Source organism: Mustela lutreola, chromosome 14, assembly GCF_030435805.1.
Source record: "Mustela lutreola isolate mMusLut2 chromosome 14, mMusLut2.pri, whole genome shotgun sequence".
Classification (NCBI taxonomy): domain Eukaryota; kingdom Metazoa; phylum Chordata; class Mammalia; order Carnivora; family Mustelidae; genus Mustela; species Mustela lutreola.
Window position 1 is genome coordinate 46,219,829 of NC_081303.1, and position 26,552 is coordinate 46,246,380.

At 40.0% G+C, this 26,552-nt stretch overlaps 1 protein-coding gene across 3 annotated transcripts in view; it reads left to right on the plus strand.

Annotated features, from left to right (window-relative positions):
- NR5A2 (nuclear receptor subfamily 5 group A member 2) overlaps positions 1-24,342 on the plus strand; it is a 138,009-nt gene extending 113,667 nt beyond the window's left edge. For all 3 annotated transcript variants that reach the window (XM_059146214.1, XM_059146212.1, XM_059146213.1), the window contains one exon: positions 20,953-24,342. In XM_059146214.1, coding sequence (XP_059002197.1) covers positions 20,953-21,200 — 248 coding nt within the window. In that variant the 3' untranslated portion in view covers positions 21,201-24,342. The remainder of the gene's footprint in view (positions 1-20,952) is intronic.
- The last annotated feature ends 2,210 nt before the right edge of the window (positions 24,343-26,552 follow it).

The window sequence follows — 26,552 nt, forward strand, 5'->3', positions numbered from 1 at the left end:
CTGGGTATTTAATATGCTCTTTAAATATGTGTGGCAAATGAATACATTTTTTTCAAAAGATTTTATTTATTTCAGAGAGAGATCACAGGTAGGCAGGCAGAGAGGGAGCGGGAAGCAGGCTCCCTGCAGAGCAGAGAGCCCTATGTGGGGCTCGATCCCAGGACCCTGAGATCATGACCTGAGCCAAAGGCAGAGGCTTTAACCCACTGAGCCACCCAGGCGTCCAAATGAATACATTTTAATCAAGAGTGGAGAATGTAGTTAAGAATGAGGTAGTGATGGAGGAGGAAATTAAAGAAAGAGAATAGAAGAAAAGAAAAATGAAGGGAGAGAGGGAGGAAGAAAGTAAAAAAAGAGTAGTAGAAAATTATACACACTAAGCAAAGCAATTGTGATTATAGTTATTTCATTCTGTAATCATATTCATAATAAGATTTGAATTTTCTTCCCAATTAAAAAACAAAAGAAGTTCCTGAGTCAAAGGAACTATTCTAGAATTGCACTGGCACAAATATGATCATGTTGAATTCTGCGATCCATTTGAATTCTTAAATGCGTATGTTATTTATGCAAATTATTCAAGTAAAAATAATTGTGGATACTTTGATATGTTTCACAAGTATAATTACAACTTCCACTGCATTATTCCAGAAATGTCTTTGCATCCACAGGGGTTCCCTGTCAGCTCTTGCCTCCTTCGGCTTCCCAGTGGATGTTCCCTTCAAATTGGTCTCGGCAGTCCTGAAGCTTTAGGTGTGGAAGCATGATTAAGAGTCCTTATCAGTGTGGGAGTGTTCAGTGACCGGCCCCACAGGTGGTGGTATTTCCTGTGCAGACTTCCCACTCACTTGTGGCTAGTAGGCTCACTTGACATAGTCAGGAAAGGGACAGGTCTAGACTCAGGCAGAGGCCATGGGCCCTCTCTTAACTGCTTCTTGTCCCCAACAAGTGAAGCTTTGCAGACCAGAAGGAACCTGCTGGACTTGCATTGCTTCAACCAGTAGTAATAAACATTGGCCCTCGTGTCCCCACAGAACAGTGGGAGGCACTCGAGAGCCAGAGGGACCCCCACCACTGGAAACAGATAAGTAGATCATTAAAGACATTGTAGGAATTCCATCAAAACATTTAGTAAGGGTCTTAGAAATAGTTGTGGACATGTTATGGGAAAGTTGCCTTGTTCATACACCGATGCCCAATTTGGGTTGTCTCTGATCTTACCCACACTCTCACTTTGTAGCCATCTGCCTGAGAGGTTGGAAGCTTTTTCAGAAGCTCAAAAAGATGCTTCATTTTACTGACTCATCCATGTTTCTGCGCATCCTTTGTAGACAGGGCTTTAGAGAGAAATAGGTGTCTTCACAACTCCGGAACCAAGGCTCATCAGAGGCTGGGGAGGGTGGAAGGAGATGCATCCCGTGAGCTTTCTTCCTCACCTCCACTCCCACCGGAAGTCTGATCTCCAGAAAACAAAAAGCAGGTTGTAATAGAGGCATGGAGGGCACAACTTCAGAATGCAGTCGACCTGGATTCCAATCCAGTCTCTGGTTCTGTCGCCAACCAGCACGGAACTGAGAATAATATTGTGTCACCCCCACTGGGTTGTCTAATGTATTGAATGAGGTGGCACTAACGCAGATGCTTAAAAAATGTTCATTGCTGGGGCACCTGGCTGGCTGAGCCCGTAGACCTGCAACTGTCATGAGTTCAAGCCCCACAGGCAGCATAGTTTATCTTAAAAACAAAGTTCATTGCTGGGATTATTCTTACTAGTTAGTAGGCCATCAGTAATAAATATAAAAGGCTCATAATTCACAAACTTAAAATGCTTAGAAGCAGTGGAAAAATAATACATAGTTTTGCACATCGAACTGACTTGCTTTCCACCATGACCTTTGATTTAATCAGAAAAGTAAGAACTGTTCTTGATTACATATCGGTTGGATGATGAGGGATTTGTTTGCTTTGAAATAGTGTTAGAAAAGATAAATAGTTGCTCTGTTCACCTAATGCAATCTGATATTTATGCATCTTTAAAAGAAATGGTTCTATATCCAGATATTCATAGAGTTTTTAAATGAACCTCAAAAGATACTATTTTCACTTACTATTAATTATGCAATAGACTGGGAGAAAGACAGCCAAGCATGTCAAGGATCATTTTTTTTAAAGATTTGTTTAATGCTTTGAAGAAATACTTATTTTTAAATTTGGGAAATGGAAGCTCCTTTGTTTCTTTACAACTAAAAAGGAATTACACCATGGTCTGCTCAGGGAAGAACTCCCATAGAAATGGGTGGTTCTAAAGTCATCACTGCCAGTTTGCTAATTTCCCTGTATTGGAACGTAAAACATTATCCCTGGTTTTCTGTGTTAATGGAGGCTTAAGGACAACACTGAATCCACAGGTAAGACAAAAATCAAGTTTTCAACATCTTTTTTTTTTTTTAAATGCTCTGCTTCACAAGATGACAGCTGTTTATTTAATTAAATAAAATTAAAATTAAATTAAATTTAAATTAAATAAACAGCTGTAGTTTGGAGAAGTTGAAAGAGGTTCAGGACTGTTCTTGAGCCTGACGTGCATCTGTTCACTAAGCCACCATGAGGCTCGGTGAAGAGTAGGCAGTAACAGTTCTCCAGGGCAAATTCCAGAGAGGGGTGTCTTAGGAGGCGTGGGAGTGGCGCCCTGAGGTCAAGGAATGTCAGTGGACCTGAGTGCCCTCTCAGGAAAGGCACAGTGAATTGCTCAGAGCAGCTTAGAGTGTTAACACTATTTCTGATGTCATTGGCCAGAGCCACTGTCTGGAGCGGCTGGCAGACAGGCCTTGGGCTCAGGAAGGACCCATATCTGAGCTTTCCTTTAGAGCAGCACTAAGTGAGTGGAAGTACTTCATGTTCGGCAAACTCACCACTGTAGGAAGATGAAATGACTACTGCTGCTCTGTGAACTAGGCACACTGGCCTACTTCATGGCAATTACTGTTAAAATACCTTTTCTTTTTTTTAAGCTTAAAACCCCATTAAAATTCTTTAAAATTCAATTTAGTTAATATATAGTGTGTTATTAATTTTAGGGATAGAATTTAGTGATTCATCAGTGGCATATAACACCCAGTGCTCCCTACATCAAGGGCCCTCCTTAATGTCCATCACCCAATTACCCCATCTCCTCCACTTCCCTCCTGTCCAGCAGCCCCCAGTGTGTTTCCTAGAGTTAAGAGTCTCTTAATTGGTTTGCCTTCCTGTTTTCATCTTATTTTTCCTTCCTCTATGACCATCAGTTTTGTTTCTTAAATTCCACAGATAAGTGAAATCATTTGGTATTTGTCTTTCTCTGACTGACTTATTTTCTCTTAGCATAATGCCGTCTAGTTCCATCCACGTTTTTGCAAATGGCAAGATTCGTTCTTTTTGATGGCTGAATAATATTCCATACTGTGTGTGTGTGTGTGTGTGTGTGTGTACACTGTATCTTTATCCATTCATCTGTTGATGAACTTCTGGGCTCTTACCATATTTTAGCTATTATGGACATTGCTACTAGAAACATTGGGGCACATGTGCCCCTTTGAATGATGATGTTTATATCCTTGGATAAATACCTAGTAGTATAATTATTGGGTCATAGTATAGTTTTGTTTTTAACTTTTTGAGGAAGTTCGTAGTGTTTTCCAGGGTGGCTGCACCAGTTTGCATTCCCACCAACAGTGTAGGAGGGTTCCCCTTTCTCTGCATCCTTGGTTATCATCTGTTGCTATCCTGACCTGTTAGTTTTAGCCGTTCCGACCAGTGCGAGGTGGTATCTCATTTTGGGTTTGATTTGTATTTCCCTGGTGCCGAGTGATGTTGACAATTTTTTCATTTGTTTGTTGGCTATTTGTATGTCTTGTTTGTAGAAATGTCTGTTTGTGTCTTCTACCCAATTCTTGCCTGGATTTTTTGTTTTTTGAGTGTTGCATTTGATAAATTCTTCATAGATTTTGGATAGCAACTCTTTATCAGATAAGTCATTTGCAAGTATCTTCTCCCCTTCTGTAGGCTGTCTTTTCATTATGTTGACTATTTCCTTTGCCGTGCAGCAGCTTTTCATCCTGATCAAGTCCCAGTAGTTCTTTTGCCTTTGCTTCCCTTGCCTTTGGAGACATAACCATGACCCCGCCTCCCCCAATACATTTTAAAAGATGAGGAAACTGAGACTTAACAGCAGTTTCCTCTTTCCAAGGCCAGTTGGCTAGTACAATATTCACAGATCTAAAATCACCTCATTTCGTTTTTCCCAGCTGTGGAAATGCAAGGATCAATAATTCCCTAAATGATCAAGAGTTGGCTATCATGCAACTGCCAGAGGATAAGCATTTTCTGACTAAATTAATGATATCTGGGTGCAAAAAGGCATGGTGAGCACACATTCATAGTTCCTTCCCTATATAGGGCTTAGAATTTGAGCATAGAATTTTCTAAAACAAATATGATCAAGGACCCTTGGGTGGTTCAGTCGGTTAAGCATCTGCCTTCAGCTCAGGTCATGACCAGAGAGAGGGTCCTGGGATCAAGCCCTGAATCGGGCTCTTTGCTCTGCAGGGACCCTGGTTCTTTCTCTGCCTTCTGCTCCCCTTACTTGTGTTTCCTCTCTCTGTGCCTCTGACAAATAAATAAATAAACTCTTTAAAAAATAAGGTAAAGCAAGTACGATCAGATGTGGGGTATTTTAGTATCATTACTATCTGTTTTAGCACTTCAAAAAATAATGATTGCTTCCTTTACAAAATGTTGGAAGCTCTTGAAAGTTCTTAGACTAATCTTTATCCTGTTATTTCTCTGCCACATGGTTAAACAAATACAAAACAAATTGGTAATATGGATTTTCTGTCTTTCACATACAAATATATATCCCTGAGCAATTGGATGAATTACTAATTCATGTCCCCCAAATTGGTATTTGGTTTTAATGATTTTTGTTAGGTCGTCGGTTTCCCTTAAGTCTACTAGTTCTTCACCCCAGAGAGCTCTCTTTCCTTTTATAGTCCCAGTAATTTAGAATAAGTATTGGTCATCTGAATGATTTTTCCTACCTTCATTTCAACTTCTGATGTTACTGAGCAGCAGGATGTTGGTAAGCCAAGGGAAATGATGTATTAATAAGTAAGAAGTATATCCAGGTCTTGAAGAGTAGTCTTGGATATTTAGAAGAGGTGTATCTATAAACAGTAGTTCTCATATGGGCAGAAAGCTGCAAGAATTTCAGTGCTTGTGATTCTACTTTTTTTTTTTTAGCGCAGGTAGAAACAGAACACAATAAACCTCACTAATTCGCAACTATCCACCTTGGCGACAAAAAGCTGAATTTACTTGTACTTAAAGAAAAGCAATTTTAATGACCAATGGTTTCTGTAAAATAATGCAGTTGATACAGTGTGGTACAACTAAAAGGAGGTTGGGAACATCAGATGGAACATTTAAAATACCTAATCTTGCTCCGAATTTTATTGCTAATTGATTGTATGTCTCTCACAGGAAGGCTAATGCCAGACCTACCAGAGTGTTGGGAGAAATTACATAAAATAGATGACGGGGTTTTGGTAAAAGTTGAAGGAACCAAGCAAATAGTTTATTCTCAGAAATTGTAATATACAAGAAGCCTCCATTTATATAGACCTTATAAAAGGTCTTAAAGCGTTTAAAACTTGGATTTTAAAATAAACGACATTTCAATAATATGCTCAATTTCCTGTATTTCTGCTTCTGCTGCTGGTTTTAGACAGATCTTCTCATGAGTTAGATACTCAGAGTATGAAACGGAAAGGCATCTGTAAACTTCCTGTCAAAAAACAACACCTAAATACAGTGTCTGAATTTGCACCAGACTTTGAGTTGCCGAGTCCGAATTAGTGAACCAACAATAAACACCATAGAACAGTGTGGTCATGTTTTCTAGATTCTGTATTTCTTGTGCGTGGGAGGCAGAGCTTCATATCCTGTCCTTGTATTGACTTGACTATACCATGTTTCGTTCTTTTAAAACAATCAATAGTTACTCTTTTTTTTTTTTTTAAAGATTTTATTCGTTTATTTGACAGACATAGATCACAAGTAGGCAGAGAGGCAGGCAGAGAGAGAGAGGGAAGCAGGCTCCCCACCAAGCAGAAAGCCCCATGCAGGACTTGATCCCAGGACCTGGGATCATGATCTGAGCCAAAGGCAGAGGCTTTAACCCACTGAGCCACCCAGGTGCCCCCAATACTTGCTCTTTAAAATGATAAGTATATTCCTTCTCTTCTGTTATATTCACATAATATATATTTATTCTATTCACATCTTGGTTTCAATGTTCTGTTGAAATGAGTGGGATTAGACCCAGGGAGGCAGTGGTTCTCTGGACATTTGACTTAATTCGTATCTAATGATACCTGATGCAGGTCCATAGGAGGCATTGCAGGCAACTCATTGCAAAGATGCCCTACCACCCTCAGCACCTGCACCTCTGCAAAAGGCCACATTACCCAGGGGATTTGGGATAAGGAGCACAGCAGGGCAGTAATGACCACATCTGTGTCATACACAGAGGGACCTACCATGCCCTAGCCTTGGAGCCAGAAAGACTAAGTTCACCAAAAGATAGTATTGACCTTCCTTGCCCAGTCCACAATAGGCATTATTAATGTAAGAGTAATACGAGCTAATTAAAACAAACTGATGGCTTGGTATAGAGACTGGGGAATGCCTTTTCCCAACAATTGCATTTTGTTAAAGAGTGTTCCTCTGTTTCACATAAACCTTTTCCCCATGGCGCTCTCTTTCCCTTCTCATTCTTGCTCCTTTTCTGCCTGAGCAGTATCCCTTGCTAACCCTCGGAGACCTGGAGGAAAGGAAAAGGAACAACAGGTTCTGCCCAGCCTTCTGCGGGGAGCAAAGCCCAGCAGAAAGCTGCTCTTGGCAATGCAGGCGCACTGTGGGCTGTGGACTAACAGTAGTTTTAAAGAAAAGGATTTATTTCAGATGCTGAATTATGAAGGAGTATTGATTGTATGAGTGGAAATATCTGGACGATTATATCTTTTTTCTTCTGGACTAATGCTGTAATGTGGAGAAAGGCTCCAACTACTTATTTTGAATACAGTACCTTGTTTAGTAAATGTGCATGTAAATTCTTAAATGTTACCTTTTACCTCTTAGAAATCATCTCTCTCAAAGTCAATGAGAAAGTTGTAGATCACCACCGAAGCTAAGTCGAACTGAACTGGGCTCTTAGCCACACTCACACAAAATAATATTTTAATTGGCTAAGCTAATATTTGATCCAAGTTCATAAAAGTTTGAAATCAGATAATTAAATGCAAATACAGTCTTCATCCCAAAGACGATAAGAATGCCTTTAAGCTAATATTTTTAACAAGAAGTGTTCGACAGCGTTCTCTTGTAAATTTTATCATACCTGAGGCAGTTTTCCTCATTCGATTAGCTGGAAAGCTGAATTTATCCCGAGGCAAACCAGACATCTAGTACAGGCTAAATTCAACAACTCGAGTTTAAATTTGGCTTAATATATCCCCACTTGGATCTGCCTGTTTAATTCTCTTTCATATGATAACGTTGGTTTATTCATAGTCTTGACTTACCACCTGAACAAACCAAACCTCATATCTTATTCTAAGAGAAGAAGAAAACTTTGCAAAAGCCACAAAAGTTCCTGAATGGAAATCAAATGCAAAGTTATGAATCAAAAACTGTTTTGGGACGTGACTACAAGAATGGAGTGAAGAGCTTTTCTATCAGGAATGGCTGCTTTTTCTGAATGTGGACATTTCATATTCTGAGGGGGACAGATGGTCTTAAAACAAGACAAGGACTCTGACTTCCAAGGCTGGCCGGCCGGGGCAGCTGCAGTCTTGAGTGTCATGTACACGTGAAAAGTTACCTGTCATCAGGCATCGTATGTATTTGCCCTTAGTTACTAGATCTGTTCTGACGCACAGCTTTATTTGAAATTGAGGGGGAAACCAGAAAATGGTCTCATCCCGGGCCCCTTTAAATTTTCTTTCCCTGCCTCAAAATAGTCCGTCAGTTCCCAGCCAGAGACCTTATTTTTGCCTTTCATTCTCCAAGCATTTTAATGTGGTTTTTTGCTATCATCTGGTATGGGAGAGGTTGATGAAACAGGATCTATTTTAATTCCTGTTTTTAAAATAATTCTTTAGGAGAACCTTCCTTCCTCATTTTTACCCCCAACACTTTGGGAAAACAAACTGTAAATTTACACGTAGAAGGAAAATGTGAGTGTTCTGTGTCAGTTGATGTGGCCCCTTAGCACGGTACAGCTTCAAAATAGATTTTTCCTCGTCAACACAGATTACCAGTTCATAACATCAGAGAAACCCAATGTTTTCCCTTCTCCTCATTCACTGAACTCGGTTTCTTCCATTTTAAATCTGATTTGAATCCAATTATACTTTTTTTAGAGATAAATTATGGGAAATATGTTCTGCTGTGATGTTTGAAATTGGTTATGAATTGAACAAGGTGAACTTTAAAACTGCTTAAGAGTTTAACAGCTGGGACTATTGGCCTATAAAAGGTGCTCAGTATATTCTTAGGGACTTGATTTGCATATGCTTTATGGGAGTTTAATTCAAATTAGCAAGTTTAATAGTATGTGTATTGGGTGTCTTTTGTGTGTGTGGTGCTGTGTTTGGGCTGTGTGGAAGTTAAGACAGGATCACTGCCTTTTGAGAGAACACAATCTAGTAGGGGAGGCAGGATACAGACCAGTGACTGGAAGATCAAGAAAAGTTTGGGGGCGGGGCAGGCAGAGAGGGGCGTGGTGTGGCTGCACCTGGGTGGGTCAGTGGGTTAAGTCACTGCTTTCAGCTCGGGTCATGATCTCGGGGTCTTGGGATCAAGCCCCGCATCGGGCTCTGCTTCCCCTTTTCTCTCTGCCTAACTCTCTGCCTACTTGTGATCTCTTTCTCTGTCAAATAAATAAATAAAATCTTTTAAAAAGAAAGAAAGAAAGAAAAACTTGACAGAGAAGATAGGACTGGAAATAATTCGGAAGATCTTTCAGGCACAAGCAAGGGGAAGATTGATGTAGGAATTCTTGTGAAAGTACCTTCTTTCACTCGACCAGTGTGACATAGTCTCCTGCTTTGTCCAGGCACTGTGCTAGGCCTGGGGAGGGAAGGGTAACCATTAACAAGGTAGGTCTATCCCTGTTCTCAATTGACAGTCAGATAACCACGAAGTACCCAATCATCTATGTGATGGGCAAATGGAACGTGCTAGAGGATCTATAGAGACGGCTCGGGGGAGGCTCCCTGGTGGCAGTGACGTCTATACGTATTAAGAGATACCAATCCAACTGGTCTAGGGAAAACAAGAGAAGGAATAGACTCAGGAAAAACAAAGCAAAACAGAGAGTGAGCTCAGTTTTAGTGTGAGTTTGAGATACCCGCAGGCCATTGGGGAAGAGATGTCCATTAAGCAGCCGCAGCTACAGAACCTCAAGCCTTCAATATGGGTCAATGAGTGAGCTGGTAAATGTGTAAAACGTGGCCAAGTAAAATGTTCTACACATAGAAAAGTCCACATGATTCAAGAAAAACGGGCAGGCTTGGCACTACATTCAGAGCACCCAGCCAAAATTCCCTTTTGAGTCTTCCCCAAGAAAATGCAATACATAATGGACTTCGTGCTTCTTGCTTACTGTTATGAAATAATTCTGCGTGAAACAAAAATAAAGTCTGCCCTGAATTTGATACGGAAGAATAGTATGTTAGAAGCAAAAAAAAAAAAAAGGAAAAGGTTTTGGTTTGGGGCAAAGCAGTGTTTAATCAGGAAATTTATTTGTTCATTCTTCACATATTTATAGTGGTCCCAACACCCCTGATCTATGGGGGAAATGTTCCAAGACCCCTAGTCATGGATGCTTAAAACTGTGAATCATACTGAACCCACATATATATATATTTATATTTATATATTATAATTTATATATCATATTATATATATTATATATTACATTTTTCTATAAATGCATACCTGTGATAATGTTTCATTTCTAAATTAGGCACAGTAAGAAATAATCAACAATAACTAATAGTAAAGTGGAACAATTCTAGCAATGTACTTTAATAAAAGTTACATGAATGTGGTTTTCCTCTCTCTCTCAAAACACCTTACCCTTCTTTTCGTGATGACGTGAGGAGATAAAATGCCTGCGGGATGAGGTGAAGTGAGGGGAATGGTGTGGACGCTGTGGTGTAGCATGAGGTTCTGCTGACGTTCTAATGACACATCAGGGGGAAGGTCATCTGCTTCCAGACCACAGTTGACTGCCTGTGGCTGAAATCATGGAAGGCCACGCCGTGGATAATAAGGGGTCAGCTGTAGTGAGGATCTTCTCTAAGCCGAGCACTGCCCTCTTAGATGCTAAGATACAGCTGCAGATTAGACCAAGTCTTCCTTCACAGCTTTCACTCTGATGAGGGTAGCAGGCAGTTTCAAAAACTAGACAAATACACGTATAATGCACACTCAGTCCAACAAGCAACAGTAAGAATGTGTAGTTGAGGTTATGTAGGAACACAAAATGGGGCAGTGGTCACTCTGAGGCATCAGGCGTTCGTTCATGGAAGGACCACGGAAGCAGCCTGAAGGGATGTGGTTCCGTCTGATGTTCCTTGTAAGTGTTCAGTTCAGGAACACTGAATGCATTTACCTTCTTGTCCAGCCAATCTCCAGAACTCTTTTCATCTTGCAAAACTCAAACTCTAGACTTACTCAACATGAGCCCTCATTTCTTTCAGGCCCAGGTAATCACCATCCTACTTTCTGTCTATGAATATCCTACTCTGGGTGCCTCATAACAGTGATTTTCTTTCGATGACTGGCTTATTGCATTTAGCACAGTGTCCTTGTAGCCTATGTCAGGATTTCCCTCCTTTTTAAGGCTGTTTAATATCCCAGTGGTTAGGGCCGCCTGGGTGGCTCAGTGGGTTAAGCCTCTGCCTTCTGCTGAGGTCATGATCTCAGGGTCCTGGATTGAGCCCCGCATCAGGCTCTCTGCTCAGTGGGGAAGCCTGCTTCCCCCCTCTCTCTCTGCCTGCCTCTGCCTACTTGTGATCTCTCTCTGTCTTTCTGTCAAATAAATAAATAAAATTTTACAAAAAAAAAAAAAAAAACCATTGGATGTATAGACCACATTTCGTTTATCTGTTCAGTGATCAGCGGCCCTTTAGATTGCTTCTACCTTTTGGCTTACTGTGAACAGTGCTGCTAGGAACAGATACGGGCATACAAATATCTCTGCGATACATGACATGTATTTTAAAGAAAAATAAGGCAGAGTGAGGGTGCAGAGAGTGATTTGATAACAAGGCCGAGCCTATAGAAAGGGTAGTCAGCAAAGGCTTCTTTGAGTAGATGTTACTTGAGCTAAGGCTGAAGTGACGTGAGGGAGTGAATCTGTACAACAGGGGAAGAACCATGCAGAATGAGGGCAGCAAGTGCAAAGGTCCGAAGGCAGAAGGAAGTTTCCATGTTGAAGAACAGCAAGGAGACCAGTGTATCTGGAGAGGAGTGCAAAGGTGGACTATGATAAAGGGTTTCCATTTTCTTCCAAAAAGACACTGTATGTGAACTCCTGGAATAGTTTCATTAGACGTATTTAAGCGATACCATTTGTATTCAATTCTGTATTTTGTGTACTCAACAGAGAAGTTGCCCATCCTCGGCACACAGGAGCTTTGAAACTTCTGCAACCTCTGTGTGTGCACGCCAGGGCTCCATTTTTCCTTGTCAAGGAGGGAGCTACTTCAACGTAAATGAATTCAGTGCCACTTTCCCTGGGGCACAGTGTGTCAGATCATAGCTGTGTACTAAACAAAGTTTGAAATGATTTGTAATTCAGGCCAAAAACCATCTTAGAGAATTGAAGCACTTTCCAGACAGTTAAGCAAAAAAAAAAAGCCAGTGATAGTCCAATGGAATGATTGCAGAATTCTGCTTGTTACCTGTATGTTGACAACTCAGGATCTCCCCCCCCCTTTTTTTTTTTGTTTGTTTTTAAGATTTTGTTTATTTATTGGACAGCGAGAGAGGGAATACAAGCAGGGGTAGTGGGTGAGGGAGAAGCAAGCTTCCTTCTGAGCAGAGAGCTGACGCGGGGCTCGATCCCAGGACCCTGGGATCATGACCCCAGTCGAAGGCAAAAGCTTAACAACTGATAACCCAGTATCTTCCTTTTCATACTTCAGTTCACAAGCATCCAGTCATGGACCATTAGGGCTGTGAGTGAGGATAGAGACCAAGTCCAACCTTGAAGTTCCCAGGTGAGGAAAACTTGAGGCCCCAAATAGTGAGGTGCTCATGATCTCAAAGTTAGAATTGAGACTGAAAATAAAGATATTTAATTAGTGAGGAATTAAATGTCCATTGCCTCTTGGGGATGACATTATGAACCAGAAATTGACAAAAGGGCAGGCACTGCTCTAGGTGACATTCTTTATGAGATGATATTTCTGAGCTGTACATCTCTGGAGACTGTGCTAGCCACTGGCTTCGAGGTAGTGTTTTTGCAGACTGCTGCATATAGTTGGGGGAACTGGGCTTCAAAATTAACACAATAGCATGAAAAGTCTTCAACTGAAACTTCAGAATTGGTCCCATTTTCTGGAATATTCTTTGTGATCATGGATGGGATAAACTTTCAAGTATTCACTGTGCTTTAATTTTGGAAAACTGCGACCTCTTTTTAAAAGTTTATTCATATTTAATCCATATTTTACTTTTCCATGACCCTAAGAGACTAAGAGAGTGAGTTCCCATATTTTACAGATAGAACCATAGGCACAGAGGGAAGGAAAGATCTGCTTGACGGGACTGGTCAGTGAAATTAAATCAGACCAAATTTCCTTTGAATGATGCTATTATAACCACAAAGTCAAGCGCTTTTCAAACTTCCTAAGTCAGTGGAACCCTTTTTCCTAAACTCCATATATGAAGCAGAGAGAAACTGTTTTTTTCCTTAGTCCTGCCACCTTATAGTCCCAGTGGAAAGGGATGGTTGGGGATTGCTCAGAAAAGACCTTATGACACTAACTTGTACTCAGTCTCACTTGTGACTGCTATTTATAATAATGATCTGTGGCATTTAAAATGTTCAAGTTCTTCAGAATCATCAAAGATGAATCAAAAGTATGCGACATACCAGTATAAATATCAGTAGTATACTATTTCATTCAAATGCTCTGAAAACTCATGTATTTTGAGACCCCTTGGAAAAGGAACTGTTTTAAGGAGGACACCCCATTCTCCAACCCCAGCAGGTGGCAGAAACTTGCAGGCTGTGACACTAGGGGGAAACAAGCGCCAGGACCTGAAAGTCAGGAGCCCTTCAAGGTCCAATACCCAGCTCTGCTCGGGGATGTCTTGGGGGCATTATTCAAGGACTCCAGAGTCGGAGAGCTTCTTAAAATCCAGGGTCCATGCCTTAGTAAGCTGAGGAGGTAGAGTTACATGATCCCTGGAAATCTTGTTTCTTTATCTGGAGAATGAAGATAACCATATCTTCCCAATAAGATTCTTAACAGTATTAAATGCGAAAACGTGTAAAAAAATTCCTTTGCACATTGACTAGTGCTTGGAAATGTTAGCTTCTCCCTCCCTCGGTCTGGCTTACTTTGAGATCTTAGAAAAGCTATTTAATCTCTGAGTCTTAATTTCAAAATACCTATAATACCTTCTCAAGAAAGCATCCCTTAAAAGCTAGCCTTTTCCAGAATCCCACCACTAGGCCCTGTTTCTGTCTAAACATTCTCACTGAGCCTGAGGGTTTCATCCAACAACAGTCCATTGGTGAATCCCAATTCTGACCACCATCCATGCCTCTCTGCTGAGGTCTGGGCCTTCATTTCCAGAGTGTTCCATAAGCTCTTTAAATTCAACATGGCTATACCTAGACTTACTACATTCTGCCCTCTCAAATACCCTCTTCCGCCTCTTGCTGAAAGGATAGCCACCACCTTCCTCCCTTGACAGACACCCTGAAGTCATCCAGGATCTTCACTCTCTCCTACTCTCGATGAACACAGAGCCAAGAAGCCCTGTTGAGCCAATGATCTTGATGCCTTTCAAGTTCATCTCAGCCCCGTGGTCCACGGCACTTCTCATCTCTGTTCCTGCGACAGCCTCCTGACTGTCCTCGCATGAGACTGCTCCCTTCTTCCCCTCCTCCAAATACCAATCCCTTCTCCTCACTTCTGGTACTGGAGCTCCCCTTCTGGAGCTCCACTTCTGGTGCTCTTTCTAACTTAGAGAGCTGACTCTTTCCTTCTTAAAACCTTTCAGTGCACCTGTATTGCTTTCAGACTGAAATCCAGACTCTTTCTGACCGGGGGTGTCCTTCACTCTTCAACTCGATGGCCCATCCTCCTCTTGCCCTCTGCCCTCCTTCTGCATGAAAGTGAAGCTGCTGATCCTGCGTGTGCCCAAGACATCCCTGCTGATCTATATAACATTAAATAAACTACTTCACACAGAGACTGTGTGTTTTATTCCAGGTATTTTTAATACCTGGTGCAGGGCTATCAGACTGAATGAATGAGAGGATGGATGGATGGATGGATGGATGGATGGACAGATGGACGGATGGATGAGTTCATATACACATATACATAAAGGTGTAAATAATAAATAATGCATGTTATAATGCCTGGTAAGTTACAAAGCCGTCAGTAGTTGTAAAGGCTTGTTATTTCTATGTACATAAATAATGCATATGCTGTTTGTCCATGTTTTTACATACAGCTCCTGCCAAAGAGTTTCATTTTCTTGTTAGTAATTTGCATTTGAAGACACCGAATTGTGTATTCTAGTTGCTAAAAATAGCTCGTGTTAATAAGCATATATACACACAAACCCATTTTTTAGGGGACTTAACAGCGATGAATGTAAAATCTTGAGTTTGAAGTTTTGCTGAAAACAGGATAGAATTTAATCTTCAACATCAGCACTAAAATATCTTGTCCTCCTTGTCCAACCACTAAACAACCCTCACTTTTTATTAAGTGAACTTTGTTCATATGAAAAGAAGTAGCAAGTTGCTCTCAAAGTTCTTACAAAATTATGTATATATAAATTATTTAAATATAGCCCTTTAAAAAATTTTTTTAAATTAATTCTTTACAGAAAATTTCTCCTTTTCTGGCATATTAAGCAAAGGACAGATTGTGTACCTATTTACTAGATCGCCAGCCTTCCAAAAGCCTCAAGGAAAAGAAAGTGTTCTCTAGGTGCGAAATAGTACCTCTTTTTCCCACTTTCATCTCCTTCAAAGGGCAAGATGCAATTGTTTTCCCACATGCAGAAAATTAACAAAGGTAATTATCTTCTTAGCAAAAGACAGCACACTCCATTTGAGCCCCTAGCCCCCCAGCTTCTAGCCCCCTTGCTCAGCCAAGGACCCATCACTGAAAAAAAGTGCTGAACAGGAAGATTTACAGACTGTGCCATGTGGCAGGTACCAGAGAGGCAGAAATCAGTATCTTCAGAGAAAGTCTGAGTGTTGTGTATGGCTGAGAAGCCAGTGCTGTAATATATTCAAGAAGACCTAAGGGTTTACTTTCCAATAAGGATGGAAAAAAATCTGAGCGTGCCACTGTGAGCTTATCGTAATACTGCTTCATATAAAAAGTTGGTAATTAGTCCCTCAGTGAATAAAGTAGAATAGATGATAAGAGATTGATACTTAGAGGAGAAGCACAAAATGCTTTTGCCAGTCATCAAAATTTAAAGGCTATAGAGAAAGGGTAGGGGATGCCTCTGTCTGTTTACATGCAATTTCCAACTCCGAATTTGCAGTGCTAGAGTTCATTAACTTGTATTTTTAAACTGTATTAAAATGAAGCTTATATAAATTTCAAAGGGGAACATGGAGGGCCAAATGCAGGAGACTTGAGCGTAAGACACCACAGAAGAACTGGTGGGAATTCTGGTCTCCTGTCAGTCCCTCCTCTTCCAGCTGAGTTTTTCTAGAATCCGAATACGGTACAGTGGTATTTAGATGGGAACTGAACACATCTTGAAAACATATGATTTCTGAGGACTCCAGAATAGGTAATAATTTTTCCAGATTTTGTTTTCTCATGTAATTTAATATCAGTTCATTCGGAGGTTTTGGTGTTACAGGGCCCTGTTACTTAATTTAGACTACCATGTATGCCAGCTCCCGTTCATTACTTAATATGGAATACATTTCATCTGTATTTCATGTGTGAATTTTCACAAAAGGTCATGAATTCCGTGGGGCGCCTGGGTGACTCAGTCGGTTAAGCATCCAGCAGTTGATTTTCGTTCAAGTCATGATGTTAGGGTTGTGAGATCACGCCCCCCGTTGGGATCCGTGCTCAGATCAGAATCTGTACGGGATTCTCTCCCTCCCTCTTCTTCTGCGTCTCCCCCAACTCTCTCTCTCAATAAATAAACAATAAAATCTTAAAAAAAAAAATCCTTTAGTATTGTGGGAGCACACTTAAGTTTCTGGACTCTTCCTAAGAGGTAAGTGCAAATGAACTACATAAAAGAGAAAAATATGAGTCTTCCAAGAGGTGGTGGTATCAGTATTTTGGCACTTAATCTTCCCTGTTGCTTTTAGGTCTTTGTGAACCATCTCGATCATAGCAGAGAAACTATGGTCCACCTCTCAGGCTAGACATGCAAGAAATGTAGAAACTCAGGGATCTTAACTCCAAATCCAAATGAGGATGTGGGTGCATTTCCCTTAACGTAAAACTGTCCAAGGGAAATCTTCATTGGCAAAACATGTAAATTAAGACTTGATTATTCAGACCACAGGATTCACACATGGTTCTTGAGCCAGAAAATATTGTCACATTTTAAATACTTAATTTCAGGAAGAAATCTGTTGTATAAATCAATTTTTGGAAGCCAGTTTCGAATTAGAAAAAGAAACGAAGTTGGTTTATAAGATAGTTAACAGTTGGGGGCGCCTGGGTGGCTCAGTGGGTTAAGCCTCTGCCTTCAGCTCAGGTCATGGTCTCAGGGTCCTGGGATTGAGCCCCGCATCGGGCTCTCTGCTCAGCGGGGAGCCTGCTTTCCTCCTCTCTCTCTGCCTGACTATTTGTGATCTCTATCAAATAAATAAATAAAATCTTAACAGTTGAATGTAATAGTAATGTCACAGTGATATCAGTCTTGGACAAATACATCAATAACATAAAGCAGACATTAATTGGAGAATTGTCTGGGGATGCTTTGACTAATACTGAGTCCTCACACCAAGGTGCTTACAGTCTACTAGGGAAACAGACGGTTACTAAAGCGCTGCAAATGCCGCTAGAGGAATTGATAGCCGAAAGTAGAGTCAACCCACAGAGCATTGATCCAGGAACTACATGGTCAATAAATGATAGTAATCCCATAAAAATCTTGTTCTTTCTTTTTTTTTTTTTTTTCCACCTTGTATAGCTTAAATATCAGGGTCATTGACATCAAATTACAGATTGTCTCTGTAAACACAAAACATACAATCAGTAAGTACCTTTGGGGTTATTAGCAGCATAATTTTTGGTAGATTTTGTGAGAAATTCTTAGAATTGGCTTAATGGGAAAATTCAGTCACGTGAATTCAACTGTGATGGACTTTATATATATACTTATTTATTTTTAGGATTTTATTTATTTAACACAGAGAGAGATCACAAGTAAGCAGAGAGGCAGGCAGAGAAAGTGAGGGGAAAGCAGGCTCCCCGCTGAGCGGAGAGCCCGATGCGGGGCTTGATCCCAGGACCCCGAGATCATGATCTGAGCTGAAGGCAGAGGCTTAACCCACTGAGCCACCCAGGCATCCCAACTCTGATGGACTTCAGAGAAAAATTAGAGATAAGGCCAAAGTACAGGAAAGCTGTATTTTTTCCTTCAGAAGAAAAATGGCATATATTTTTAAACTTTCAGAAGAAAGGTACCAGTTTATATCAGTTTTTATAGAAATTATCCAGCACATGCTAATCTGGAGACTTTAAATGATTATTCGGTGATGTTAGTAAACACATAAACCAGAACTAATGCTCCTTCATTTTATGTTTTTTAATAGATTTTTTTTCTTACCAGAGTGGCGTAATTTATCACAGAAGGTAGAACCTAGGTCTCAAAAAAAGTTTCAACAACAACTTTCTAAAAAGACTATTGTTTTCTAAAAAGACTATTGTTCATTTATCTTACATTTTTAAACTGTGCAAATTCCCCCATCCTCCCTATTAATCTCTGTGACTCTTGTTACCTTTCCCTGCTTGTGAGAATATCTTTCATTGTAGCATAAAATAATGCACCATTTCAGTTGTTTTGCTGTAATGGTGTTTAGCTCACTGTAACACCTAAAGTGGCTTGTTTTCTTTTTCAACTTCCTACTCGTATGTAAAAGAGAAAGGTGAATTCTGTCTTCTTTAGGTTGGATGAAGGGTAGAAAGAAAAAACAACAAGAAATTTGCCAATATTCAGAGGAACTGTTTTTAAATGATGTCAGCTCTTTGCAGTGATCCTTTATGAAGGACCCAAACACATCACCAGAGTGCGAGCCCTTGAAAGGAGAAGGTGCGCCACAGGGTCAAGGCTGACACGAATGTAAAATTCTTCTGTCCCATAACGGGCTAGAGTGTATCAAGGGCATTTCTATACATTGACATTTTGTAATTTTGAACCAGATGTAACTCAATGTATTTGTATTTTCAAATGACTTAAGATAGTTTTTTAAATATTTTAGATTAGCGCCTGGGTGACTCAGTCGTTTAAGCATCTGCCTTTGGCTCAGGTCACCCCAGGGTGCTGGGTTTGCGCCCTGCATCTGGTTCCCTTCTCAGCAGGGAGTCTGCTTCTCCCTCCCTCTCACTCTCCCCCCATGCTTCTGTTCTCTCGCTCACTCTCTCTCTCAGATAAATAAATAATATTATTTAAAATAAAATATTTTAGATCAGATGGAAAATGCTTTATTAGCTGTATGTCAAGTGAGCAACAACTTGCCTGCCAGTTTCAATGTCACTAGAAGACACGGATCCTAATAGTGTTAGCATTTATCTGTTGGCACATCTCACTAATAATCAGATTTTTTTATTCTCCCATTTCACTTTGAAATAGATGGTGGTATCCAATGCTCGCCCTGCGTACCTATTTCAGTACTAATTCCTCACTGTTTCTAATTTGGGGCAGAGACTTGGGGGATGAGGAGGGGGAAACATGTTGAATGCAAAGTTATGGCTCAAAATATAAACAGGAAAATCATCCCAGACACATTTAAACAGCAGATGTAAGGTAACCTTTTTTTTTTTTGTTTGGTTTGTTTTGTGTTGTTTTTGCTTGTTGTTACTTTTTTTATTTGAGTAGAATTGACACAGAGTGTTTCATTGGTCTCAGGGATGCAATATTGTGATTCAGCTTCTCTGTGTGCTGTGCTGTGCCCACCCCAAGTGCAGCTGTCATCTGTCACCACGCAACGCTAGTACAGGGTCACTGACCACATGTCCTACGTTGTGCCCTTTATTTCCTTGACTCGGTCATGCCATAAGGGGCAGCCTATATCTCCCGCACCCCTTTCCCCATTCTGCCCATCTCCCACCCCCCCACCCCGAGGCAAGTGAGTAATTTTATTTTAAGAGGATTTAGAGATACCAGAATGGACGGGCACGTAAGTACAGACTAAGTTTGACAGCCAAGTTCAGTGCCAGAAGTATTGGGTATGAGTTACTATGGTAACTAGTAACTGAGTTTAGTACATTTAACCTTTTAATCATAGGATTATGTGGTTTTCTTCAGAATCATTCTTATTTATTTTTATCCAATTAGAAAATAAAACAGGGCTGGAGGGGTGCTGCATCTGTTTACTTTCTTAGCATGGATGTATGTAAATACACATATCTATATATTTTTTTCGAGAGACTCCTATATACACATTATATTAAAGTTGGAGTTAGTGTAAATAAACTCCAGAAGAGGAATTCCAACAAAACCGTTTTCCCTTGTTCGCTGGCTGCGCATGTATGCATCTGTATGTCATGCTGTCTTTTTTTGATTCTGTGTTTCTCCCTTGTTCAATATTTATAAAGACCGCTAGGGCAGATGCCTTAAAACAACTGGATGATCATCAGGAGTTAGGCTGCGTGAAATGCCTGTGTCGCATCTTCTCTGTAGGAGTGACCGAGGATCAGGGGGAAAGAAAAGGAAAGGAAAGTATCAGACTTTCAAACCTCATTTGGGTTAAAGGGCACCGGCCATCCCGGCGCGTATTCTGCCTAAAGGACAGGGCTTTCATTTGATAAAGATCATTAGTCACTGAGATATATATTTTAGAGAGCTCCAAGTAGCGAATAGTTCTGTTGGCAGTCACTGGAGTGTACCAGATGGTTCATTAGCATAGGCTAGACAAGTCAAAGGCTTTCAGAATCATTTAGAAAATGTCAAACAGAAACAAGAACCCTGTCACTTTTTATTAGAATTAACTACATCATACCCTGGACACAGATTTCACCTTGGGTCAGAAAAATTAATACAGAATTATATGAATTGTGTAATATACTGGGTTAAGATAGGTCTTTCTCTAGGGACTCATTTGCCGGCAATATATTATGATCCCTCTACTTTAGGAATCCTCAAACCTTTCCTTTTGTAAGATATGAAAAGAGTTGACCTTGCTCAAAATCCATTGGTGTCTAATTGATTTGAGGTATATGCAGAATTTCAACAAGACATTCTTCTAAAGCTCTTTTGTGAGCCTTTTCCTGGGAAGCTTGGCGAGTGGGGCTTACTGAATATTCAGCAGCTTATAAAGTATGCTTTATGTCAGGAGGAAAATACACCCATTAATTGAACACACGGCTATAGTAAACAGGAATTAAAATGCCATTAAAATAGCGTGCTTTTTTTTTTTTTTTTTTTTTTTAAATCCAGATGTCAAAAACCTTGAGAACTTCCAGCTGGTAGAAGGTGTCCAGGAACAAGTAAATGCTGCCCTGCTGGACTATACGATGTGCAACTACCCACAGCAAACAGAGAAATTCGGGCAGCTACTTCTTCGACTACCCGAAATCCGGGCCATCAGCATGCAGGCTGAGGAATATCTCTACTACAAGCACCTGAATGGGGATGTGCCCTACAACAACCTCCTTATTGAAATGTTGCATGCGAAAAGAGCTTAGGTTCCAGCCCCTGCTTTCAAAACAAAACGAGATTGGTGGGGGGGAAAGACAGGAAGAAAGAAAAAAAAAAAAAATACTCTGAACTGCTCCAAGCAACACTAACTAAAAACTTGGTTTAAAGATATTGAGTTTAAAAAGGCATAATAATCAAATACTTACTAGCAAATAAATGATGTATCAGGGTATTTGTATTGCAAACTGTGAATCAAAGGCTTCACATCCCCAAAGGATTCCATATAAAAGACATGGTAACGGAGTGGATTGAACTCCTGGATGGATACCAACACCATATTGGAATAAAAACGGACGGAACAATTCTTGTATAGTTAAACTGATCTCCGCTGTGAAGAAATTTAGAAACTGATCTGTGTTATTAATTAGGCTTCTACAGCAGGGGATTTGAGCTTATGAAATGCCTCCACGGTAAAGCTGAACTAAAACGACTCAAAAAAAAAAAAAAAAAAAAATCCATCGGCTGCGCCTGTAATAGCCCTTCCCTCTTCTTTCAAGGACCCAGCACCTTCTGTCCTGTGATCACGGAACCTGTCCTTATGGACTTGTGCTCAGCCACACCCACTAGTAGCTCCACCAAATCATGAGAAGCCTAATTTTGAATGTCTGTGTCTTAGACCTGCAAACAGTTGATAAGAACAGTCTGTAATATGTTAGCTTGCCATTTTAAATATGTTCTGGGTTCTGTCATGTGTTCATGTTTAAAAAAAAAAAAAAAGCAGGCAGTATCCCTCTTCTGACCTTATATAAGCATTAATTAATATTAAGGGAAAGGACTACAAACTTAAAACAAATGCTCCATAGCTAAAGCAAGCTAGACCTTATTTCTGCTTCTGTTACTGAAATGTGGCTTTGGCGTTGTCAGATTTCATGAAAATTTCTTGCCAAAAGGCTTGTTAGGGTACATCCATCTTTTGAACCATCAAAGTTTGTAGTTTGTTTGAAAATAAAACCTGAAATATATTTTAATCTGGGATGTCAAATAGTCACAGTGCTAAGTAGTTTAAAATAAAACCGAAGCATGTTAAGCTATGCAAAAAGAAACGAAAAGGTGAGCTTATCAATTGTCTCGAGTCTCCTGCTTGTTGCAGTTGAACACCCCCTTAACATAGAATGGCAACAGTGATGCCTACAGATGGACTGGAAAGATACTAAAGCGATCCCAATCTTCCCCAAAAGGTGAAGGAAGAGAATGATACTGACCTTTCTGAGTCATAGACCAAAGTCTGCTCTAGAACAAATATTGAAGGACAAAGACTTGCAAAACAAACTCTCCCAACAACGATAGCAGTATTATTGACATGTAATGCCACAGGTATGGAAGTCTTGCCTTATTTCACAATTCTGAGAGGTAGCTGTGCAGATGTGGACCAACATTTGTTTAAAATAAAGTATTAATACTCTCAAGTCAAAGATAGTGTTTACATTCTTTTAGGTCCTGTGGGGGAAGGGAGGGAAAACTGATATTACAAAATAGCTAAAGCAGTAATTTCCTTGATGTTATTTTTCTGATTGGTAATTATTTTTAACAGTACTTAATTATTGTATGTCGTGAGACACTAAAATCAACAACGAGAATCTCATTTAGACTTTGATTTTTTTTTTTTTTGAGATTATCAGCGGCACAATCACTTGTAAAAACTGTAAAAACTGAAAAGTATCTCCTAGTCCCTTAATTTTTTTCATAAATGTTTCAGGCTTTTGAATAGTTTATTTATATTGTATATCATAGTTTCAACTGTAGACAATGATGATGCTAATTTATTGTTCCTTGGTTTCACCTTTGTATAAGATATAGCCAAGACTGAAGAAACCAAATATATGTGTTTACTGTAGCATGTCTTCAAGTTAGCAGAACATAGTTCAGGGACAGAGAAGGGTCTTAATGAATTAAAATCATCCACTTGATTCAGTGTCTGTAAATCTACATAATTACCACTGTAGTTTATTTAATATCTATTGTAAATTATGTGACTTGTAGTTTCCTCTGTTTTCAAGTAAATTTAACAAGGGTGGAGTCTTCCCTGGTTTCCTCTACAAGCATTGTAAGTTGTATACCAAAGATATGAGTTACTACTTCTGTGTGTACAAAAGGATTATTTTATTATTTTTTTAATCGCCTCTAATATTCATCCACATGAAGGGTACACGTTCGCTAAGCGGAGTGTTCACAGCTCCTCAGTGCAAAGTCTCAGTCACCTGTAATCGCAGCTCAAAGGACAAGGGAAAAGAGCTGATCAGAGTCCATGTCCAAAGCTTTAAGTGGACCGGCAGTATCCTTACTCTCCCCCGTTAAAAAACAACTTGGCTAGAAGACCTGTGGAGAGGGATGGGTGTTGTCAACACTGAAATGGTTGCGTCCTGTGTGTGGAACATGGGTGGCGGCATTTACGAGATTGGTGGAATAGTTATTTGGAGGGTCTTTAACATTGCAAAAAAAAAAAAAAAAAAAAAAACCAACCCTAAGCACATTGATTCTGTAAGTCCATGTTCTCTTATTTTAAATAACACAGTAGTGCTCTCTGCTGAAAATAAAACCTAGGAAATGTCAATTACTGGTATGTTGTTAAACTAGCAAATTCCATCCTAAATGCAGTTAGAAAGAAAGACGGGCAACACGGAGAGTTAGGTCCATACTCCTGGTGACATCAAGAACAGAAATTGGGAAAAAAAAAAAAAAAACACCAGAAATTGATAAACAAGAATGTACCCCAGCCGACTGTGGTCCATCCACAGTTGGCCAGGGATATTTTTCTAGTGCTCGCTGTTAACCCGTCTGCCACGAGACATTTCCTTAGCAACTGCCTTACCAGTTACAGGATTCATTAGTAAAAGCAGACTCAGATATAAACGTTTTTTTGGCTTAGCGTGGTTTATTAGAGTTGGTCTCTGTTTGTAAACAGACAATCTGTAATGTCTGAACATTTGTACTGCAGATCCGCTACCTTGGACCTGAATCCATGCAATGTTTCGAGTGTGAAGTCGGTTACTTGTTGGCGTTTTCTTACTGTATCAGTGAAATAACATATTGTCATGTCAGTTCTTGCCAGGAATTTCTCTACAAAATGGATTTTTTTTCAGTATTTCAATAAATATTGATATGCCCAGCCTGATAATTTTTAAAAGTTTTTATGCTGTCCTCATTCTATTAGATACTAAAGCTTCTGAGTAATTGAGATCCTTGACTGGGAGTGGAATCCACACCCTCTCCAGATGTTATCTAGAATAGTCTTGTCCAAGGTTGGGTAGCTGAAGCGTTGAACGATCTGTGCATCCTCTCTCCATATGAAAAAAGCATTTTATATTACTGTTATAACAGGTTAGCAGAAATATCTTAAAGTGTCTTAACGTTTTGTCTACCCTGCCCCCTAATAAGCTTACCAAGTACTTTGTGGATTCACGTGATCTTCAGAACAGCTCCATCTGCTATTACTATGTTCCTCTTAAAGTTTCTTGCGTAGAGTGAGAAACCAGTGAGTGAAGGAGCAGGGATTTGAACCCAGGCAGTTTGGCTCTGCACTCTCTAAACCAGGGTGACACTAAGGATTTGCTTGAAAAGAACAAGGTATTATGGGGCTCCTGGGTGGCTCCGTTGGTCAGGCGACTGCCTTCAGCTCAGGTCATGATCCTGGAGTCCTGCATCAGGCTCCCTGCTCAGTGGGGGGCCTACCGCTCCCTCTGCCTGCTGTTCCGCCTGCTTGTGCCCTCTCCCTCTCTGATTCTCTCAAATAAAAAACCTTCAAAAAAAAAAAAAAAGTAGATAAAATCAGGCATCAAATCACTACTACGTATACAAATGTCAATGATGTAAAACCCTAAATAAAAGCCTTTTTATGTTTTCTGGAGTTTAACCTTAAACAATAATGTATTTGTCCTAGAAGTTAACCTTTTTCAGTACCACTGAGACTTTGGAGATGTTTAAAGCAAGGAAATACGTACAAAATCATTTTGGAAATTAATAATGACCTCTATTTCAAAATAACACAAGAACAACAAAACAATATGCTTATGAAACATTGTGGTCTGGTGAAAGCTATCTCCTTTCGCCCTGCCTCTGCCTTCCCAGGATAAGCAGGAGTCATAATCTCTTTACCAAGAAGGCACTGATTTTTCTTTGGATCCTTCAAAAAGACACCAAGGAATCAGATTCAAAATGCTGCATTTAGGTTCTAGTAGATCACGGAACTAAGATTTTTAAGCAACTGAAGAGTGGCCTACAAAAGACGTCTCCCTCATCAACCTCTTACCAGGAAGAAATTTATTTAAAACAAAAAATTCCTTGACATTCCATGGAATATGGAAATATGTATTCATATTTGGTTGAACTGTAACTTACATACAGAAAAGCATGCAGCTAGATAACATTATGTATAACCCAGGTAAATATCACATAGGTCCAGCAGGGTCCAGAACACCAGTTTGTAAAATGTTTTCAGTGGTTATACACACTTTTTAAAAAATTTGGTGGAGAGGGAGTTTGTCCAAAGCCCAAGCCAGCAGCCTGCAGAGGTCATTCTGATGAGACCAGAGGCTTCACTCCATCACCTGGAATGACACAAAGTTGCTAAATGTGTCAGCATGATAGAGCCTCTAAGAAAAAAAATGGCTCAGGCTGATGTGTGTTTGATTCTTACATTTGATATTCACAATAACTTTGAAGAGGTCTGTACCTTTAACGAAGTTTGACATTCAGTTTGAAACCATCTCTGATGTACATTTTTATGAGAAACATGTGGAGAATTTGCTCAACATAACACAGGTCAAAATGCTACGATACTTAGTGATCTTGACATTTCCCTGGAATAATAAAGACCAATTTTCCTTAACACTGAACAGGAAGTGTATAGTTTAGTCACTCAAAATAAATATTCTTGGAATACTTTAACTGCTTCACAGAGGTATTTGTTTTATGTTAGGGTAGGAATTAATAATTTGGTGACTGATAGCAGGCAGTTACTGGCTGGTTTGCAGAAAAACTTGGAGAACCCATCTCTGAAACATTTTATGTGTAATTGTTGCTAGAAAAGAGAAAAAGAGGCAAAAAGAAGTGCAATTAGACTAATCACTGAGTGTCCCCAGTATGAGGGGGTTTTTTTTGAAGATTTTGTTTGTTTGTTTGTTTGTTTATTTGTCAGAGAGCACAAGCAGGCAGAGTGGCAGGCAGAGGCAGAGGGAGAAGCAGGCTCCCTGCTGAGCCCAATTCGGGACTCAATCCCAGGACCCTAAGATCATGACCTAAGCTGAAGGCAGCCACTAAACCGGCTGAGCCACCCAGGCGTCCCCCCAGTATGAGTCTGACACTATATAACCAAGAACCCACTAGACTCAAGCATGCTGAAC